The 7,021-nt window shown below is 51.7% G+C and overlaps 1 protein-coding gene across 1 annotated transcript in view; it reads left to right on the top strand.

Annotated features, from left to right (window-relative positions):
- slc15a4 (solute carrier family 15 member 4) overlaps positions 1–865 on the top strand; it is a gene marked incomplete at its 3' end in the record, with an annotated part of 3,823 nt that extends 2,958 nt beyond the window's left edge. Inside the window, exons 5-8 of the mRNA XM_025053819.1 lie at positions 12–40; positions 141–321; positions 418–576; positions 667–865. Of these exons, the coding sequence (XP_024909587.1) occupies positions 12–40; positions 141–321; positions 418–576; positions 667–865 (568 nt within the window). The remainder of the gene's footprint in view (positions 1–11; positions 41–140; positions 322–417; positions 577–666) is intronic.
- Between the last annotated feature and the right edge of the window lie 6,156 nt (positions 866–7,021).

The raw sequence follows: 7,021 nt of genomic DNA, 5'->3' as shown, positions 1-7,021 counted from the left end.
TCCCCAGCTCTGACCAGGTTCTCCACCCGTCAGGGTACCCGTCGGCCATGTTGTCAGACCAGGATGTGACCCCAGACCATGGACCAGACTTGGTCCAGTCTCATGTTGCGTGTTGTTGACTCGTCCTCCGGTTCTTACAGACCACCTTTCGTCTTCCCACGGCCTGGCTCACCATGTTTGACGCGGTGCTCATCCTCCTGCTGATCCCCCTGAAGGACAAGGTGGTGGACCCCGTCCTGAAGCGCCGCGGTCTCCTGCCCTCGCCGCTCAAGAGGATCGCAGTGGGGATGTTCTTCGTCATGTGGTCGGCCGTGGCAGCAGGTGAGAAGAATTTCAACAAAAAAAAATTTTTTTTTTCTTGTGGTGTTCGGTCCTAAATTCTTCTGGTCTGGTTCTTGTCGGTTCTTGTTCCTGCAGGAATCCTGGAGACCAAACGCCTTGAGATCATCAAGTCCAACGGTACCATTGACCAGGTGCTGGGAAAAGTCACCTACTACGCAGCGGACCTGCCGATCTGGTGGCAGGTTCCGCAGTACGTGCTGATCGGAATCAGCGAGATCTTCGCTAGCATCGCAGGTACGTCTGTGATGATGAAGATGATGGTGATGAAGATGACATGTTCTCGCCGTCCTCGACCTCTGACCTCCTCCTTTTTTTTTACCCCAGGTCTGGAGTTCGCCTACTCTGCTGCCCCCAAGTCCATGCAGAGCGCCATCATGGGGCTGTTCTTCTTCTTCTCCGGCATCGGTTCCTTCGTAGGCTACGGCTTGTTAGCGCTGGTGTCGCTGAAGGAGATCGGCTGGATGTCCTCGCACAGAGACTTCGGTGAGTCCTGCACGGTGTCCGACATGAGGTTCAACATGAGGTCCAACATGAGGTCCAACATGAGGTTCAACATGAGGTCCAACATGAGGTCCGACATGAGGTCCATCATGAGATCCGACATGTGGTCCGACATGTGGTCCAACATGAGGTCCATCATGTGGTTCAACATGAGGTCCGACATGTGGTCCATCATGAGGTCCATCATGTGGTCCATCATGAGGTCCGACATGTGGTCCGACATGTGGTCCAACATGAGGTCCATCATGTGGTTCAACATGAGGTCCGACATGTGGTCCATCATGAGGTCCATCATGTGGTCCATCATGAGGTCCGACATGTGGTCCGACATGTGGTCCAACATGAGGTCCATCATGTGGTTCAACATGAGGTCCGACATGTGGTCCATCATGAGGTCCAACATGTGGTCCATCATGAGGTCCGACATGTGGTCCGACATGTGGTCCAACATGAGGTCCATCATGTGGTTCAACATGAGGTCCGACATGTGGTCCATCATGAGGTTCAACATGTGGTCCATCATGAGGTCCGACATGTGGTCCGACATGTGGTCCAACATGAGGTCCATCATGTGGTTCAACATGAGGTCCGACATGTGGTCCATCATGAGGTTCAACATGTGGTCCATCATGAGGTCCGACATGTGGTCCGACATGTGGTCCAACATGAGGTCCATCATGTGGTTCAACATGAGGTCCGACATGTGGTCCATCATGAGGTTCAACATGTGGTCCATCATGAGGTCCGACATGTGGTCCGACATGTGGTCCAACATGAGGTCCATCATGTGGTTCAACATGAGGTCCGACATGTGGTCCATCATGAGGTTCAACATGTGGTCCATCATGAGGTCCGACATGTGGTCCGACATGTGGTCCAACATGAGGTCCATCATGTGGTTCAACATGAGGTCCGACATGTGGTCCATCATGAGGTTCAACATGTGGTCCATCATGAGGTCCGACATGTGGTCCGACATGTGGTCCAACATGAGGTCCATCATGTGGTTCAACATGAGGTCCGACATGTGGTCCATCATGAGGTTCAACATGTGGTCCATCATGAGGTCCGACATGTGGTCCGACATGTGGTCCAACATGAGGTCCATCATGTGGTTCAACATGAGGTCCGACATGTGGTCCATCATGAGGTTCAACATGTGGTCCATCATGAGGTCCGACATGTGGTCCGACATGTGGTCCAACATGAGGTCCATCATGTGGTTCAACATGAGGTCCGACATGTGGTCCATCATGAGGTTCAACATGTGGTCCATCATGAGGTCCGACATGTGGTCCGACATGTGGTCCAACATGAGGTCCATCATGTGGTTCAACATGAGGTCCGACATGTGGTCCATCATGAGGTTCAACATGTGGTCCATCATGAGGTCCGACATGTGGTCCGACATGTGGTCCAACATGAGGTCCATCATGTGGTTCAACATGAGGTCCGACATGTGGTCCATCATGAGGTTCAACATGTGGTCCATCATGAGGTCCGACATGTGGTCCGACATGTGGTCCAACATGAGGTCCATCATGTGGTTCAACATGAGGTCCGACATGTGGTCCATCATGAGGTTCAACATGTGGTCCATCATGAGGTCCGACATGTGGTCCGACATGTGGTCCAACATGAGGTCCATCATGTGGTTCAACATGAGGTCCGACATGTGGTCCATCATGAGGTTCAACATGTGGTCCATCATGAGGTCCGACATGTGGTCCGACATGTGGTCCAACATGAGGTCCATCATGTGGTTCAACATGAGGTCCGACATGTGGTCCATCATGAGGTTCAACATGTGGTCCATCATGAGGTCCGACATGTGGTCCGACATGTGGTCCAACATGAGGTCCATCATGTGGTTCAACATGAGGTCCGACATGTGGTCCATCATGAGGTTCAACATGTGGTCCATCATGAGGTCCGACATGTGGTCCGACATGTGGTCCAACATGAGGTCCATCATGTGGTTCAACATGAGGTCCGACATGTGGTCCATCATGAGGTTCAACATGTGGTCCATCATGAGGTCCGACATGTGGTCCGACATGTGGTCCAACATGAGGTCCATCATGTGGTTCAACATGAGGTCCGACATGTGGTCCATCATGAGGTTCAACATGTGGTCCATCATGAGGTCCGACATGTGGTCCGACATGTGGTCCAACATGAGGTCCATCATGTGGTTCAACATGAGGTCCGACATGTGGTCCATCATGAGGTTCAACATGTGGTCCATCATGAGGTCCGACATGTGGTCCGACATGTGGTCCAACATGAGGTCCATCATGTGGTTCAACATGAGGTCCGACATGTGGTCCATCATGAGGTTCAACATGTGGTCCATCATGAGGTCCGACATGTGGTCCGACATGTGGTCCAACATGAGGTCCATCATGTGGTTCAACATGAGGTCCGACATGTGGTCCATCATGAGGTTCAACATGTGGTCCATCATGAGGTCCGACATGTGGTCCGACATGTGGTCCAACATGAGGTCCATCATGTGGTTCAACATGAGGTCCGACATGTGGTCCATCATGAGGTTCAACATGTGGTCCATCATGAGGTCCGACATGTGGTCCGACATGTGGTCCAACATGAGGTCCATCATGTGGTTCAACATGAGGTCCGACATGTGGTCCATCATGAGGTTCAACATGTGGTCCATCATGAGGTCCGACATGTGGTCCGACATGTGGTCCAACATGAGGTCCATCATGTGGTTCAACATGAGGTCCGACATGTGGTCCATCATGAGGTTCAACATGTGGTCCATCATGAGGTCCGACATGTGGTCCGACATGTGGTCCAACATGAGGTCCATCATGTGGTTCAACATGAGGTCCGACATGTGGTCCATCATGAGGTTCAACATGTGGTCCATCATGAGGTCCGACATGTGGTCCGACATGTGGTCCAACATGAGGTCCATCATGTGGTTCAACATGAGGTCCGACATGTGGTCCATCATGAGGTTCAACATGTGGTCCATCATGAGGTCCGACATGTGGTCCGACATGTGGTCCAACATGAGGTCCATCATGTGGTTCAACATGAGGTCCGACATGTGGTCCATCATGAGGTTCAACATGTGGTCCATCATGAGGTCCGACATGTGGTCCGACATGTGGTCCAACATGAGGTCCATCATGTGGTTCAACATGAGGTCCGACATGTGGTCCATCATGAGGTTCAACATGTGGTCCATCATGAGGTCCGACATGTGGTCCGACATGTGGTCCAACATGAGGTCCATCATGTGGTTCAACATGAGGTCCGACATGTGGTCCATCATGAGGTTCAACATGTGGTCCATCATGAGGTCCGACATGTGGTCCGACATGTGGTCCAACATGAGGTCCATCATGTGGTTCAACATGAGGTCCGACATGTGGTCCATCATGAGGTTCAACATGTGGTCCATCATGAGGTCCGACATGTGGTCCGACATGTGGTCCAACATGAGGTCCATCATGTGGTTCAACATGAGGTCCGACATGTGGTCCATCATGAGGTTCAACATGTGGTCCATCATGAGGTCCGACATGTGGTCCGACATGTGGTCCAACATGAGGTCCATCATGTGGTTCAACATGAGGTCCGACATGTGGTCCATCATGAGGTTCAACATGTGGTCCATCATGAGGTCCGACATGTGGTCCGACATGTGGTCCAACATGAGGTCCATCATGTGGTTCAACATGAGGTCCGACATGTGGTCCATCATGAGGTTCAACATGTGGTCCATCATGAGGTCCGACATGTGGTCCGACATGTGGTCCAACATGAGGTCCATCATGTGGTTCAACATGAGGTCCGACATGTGGTCCATCATGAGGTTCAACATGTGGTCCATCATGAGGTCCGACATGTGGTCCGACATGTGGTCCAACATGAGGTCCATCATGTGGTTCAACATGAGGTCCGACATGTGGTCCATCATGAGGTTCAACATGTGGTCCATCATGAGGTCCGACATGTGGTCCGACATGTGGTCCAACATGAGGTCCATCATGTGGTTCAACATGAGGTCCGACATGTGGTCCATCATGAGGTTCAACATGTGGTCCATCATGAGGTCCGACATGTGGTCCGACATGTGGTCCAACATGAGGTCCATCATGTGGTTCAACATGAGGTCCGACATGTGGTCCATCATGAGGTTCAACATGTGGTCCATCATGAGGTCCGACATGTGGTCCGACATGTGGTCCAACATGAGGTCCATCATGTGGTTCAACATGAGGTCCGACATGTGGTCCATCATGAGGTTCAACATGTGGTCCATCATGAGGTCCGACATGTGGTCCGACATGTGGTCCAACATGAGGTCCATCATGTGGTTCAACATGAGGTCCGACATGTGGTCCATCATGAGGTTCAACATGTGGTCCATCATGAGGTCCGACATGTGGTCCGACATGTGGTCCAACATGAGGTCCATCATGTGGTTCAACATGAGGTCCGACATGTGGTCCATCATGAGGTTCAACATGTGGTCCATCATGAGGTCCGACATGTGGTCCGACATGTGGTCCAACATGAGGTCCATCATGTGGTTCAACATGAGGTCCGACATGTGGTCCATCATGAGGTTCAACATGTGGTCCATCATGAGGTCCGACATGTGGTCCGACATGTGGTCCAACATGAGGTCCATCATGTGGTTCAACATGAGGTCCGACATGTGGTCCATCATGAGGTTCAACATGTGGTCCATCATGAGGTCCGACATGTGGTCCGACATGTGGTCCAACATGAGGTCCATCATGTGGTTCAACATGAGGTCCGACATGTGGTCCATCATGAGGTTCAACATGTGGTCCATCATGAGGTCCGACATGTGGTCCGACATGTGGTCCAACATGAGGTCCATCATGTGGTTCAACATGAGGTCCGACATGTGGTCCATCATGAGGTTCAACATGTGGTCCATCATGAGGTCCGACATGTGGTCCGACATGTGGTCCAACATGAGGTCCATCATGTGGTTCAACATGAGGTCCGACATGTGGTCCATCATGAGGTTCAACATGTGGTCCATCATGAGGTCCGACATGTGGTCCGACATGTGGTCCAACATGAGGTCCATCATGTGGTTCAACATGAGGTCCGACATGTGGTCCATCATGAGGTTCAACATGTGGTCCATCATGAGGTCCGACATGTGGTCCGACATGTGGTCCAACATGAGGTCCATCATGTGGTTCAACATGAGGTCCGACATGTGGTCCATCATGAGGTTCAACATGTGGTCCATCATGAGGTCCGACATGTGGTCCGACATGTGGTCCAACATGAGGTCCATCATGTGGTTCAACATGAGGTCCGACATGTGGTCCATCATGAGGTTCAACATGTGGTCCATCATGAGGTCCGACATGTGGTCCGACATGTGGTCCAACATGAGGTCCATCATGTGGTTCAACATGAGGTCCGACATGTGGTCCATCATGAGGTTCAACATGTGGTCCATCATGAGGTCCGACATGTGGTCCGACATGTGGTCCAACATGAGGTCCATCATGTGGTTCAACATGAGGTCCGACATGTGGTCCATCATGAGGTTCAACATGTGGTCCATCATGAGGTCCGACATGTGGTCCGACATGTGGTCCAACATGAGGTCCATCATGTGGTTCAACATGAGGTCCGACATGTGGTCCATCATGAGGTTCAACATGTGGTCCATCATGAGGTCCGACATGTGGTCCGACATGTGGTCCAACATGAGGTCCATCATGTGGTTCAACATGAGGTCCGACATGTGGTCCATCATGAGGTTCAACATGTGGTCCATCATGAGGTCCGACATGTGGTCCGACATGTGGTCCAACATGAGGTCCATCATGTGGTTCAACATGAGGTCCGACATGTGGTCCATCATGAGGTTCAACATGTGGTCCATCATGAGGTCCGACATGTGGTCCGACATGTGGTCCAACATGAGGTCCATCATGTGGTTCAACATGAGGTCCGACATGTGGTCCATCATGAGGTTCAACATGTGGTCCATCATGAGGTCCGACATGTGCCCCGGGCCCACACCCGCCCCGGGACCCACACCAGTCCCAGGAACCACAACAGTCCCAGGGACCACAACAGTCCCAGGAACCACAACGGTCCCAAGAACCATAATAGTCCCAGGAACCATAACAGTCCCAGG

Source organism: Cynoglossus semilaevis, unplaced genomic scaffold (assembly GCF_000523025.1).
Source record: "Cynoglossus semilaevis isolate Cse_v1.0 unplaced genomic scaffold, Cse_v1.0 scaffold282, whole genome shotgun sequence".
NCBI lineage: Eukaryota > Metazoa > Chordata > Actinopteri > Pleuronectiformes > Cynoglossidae > Cynoglossus > Cynoglossus semilaevis.
Note: the sequence above shows the minus strand (reverse complement) of the source record. Positions and strands in the feature narration are given on the sequence as shown.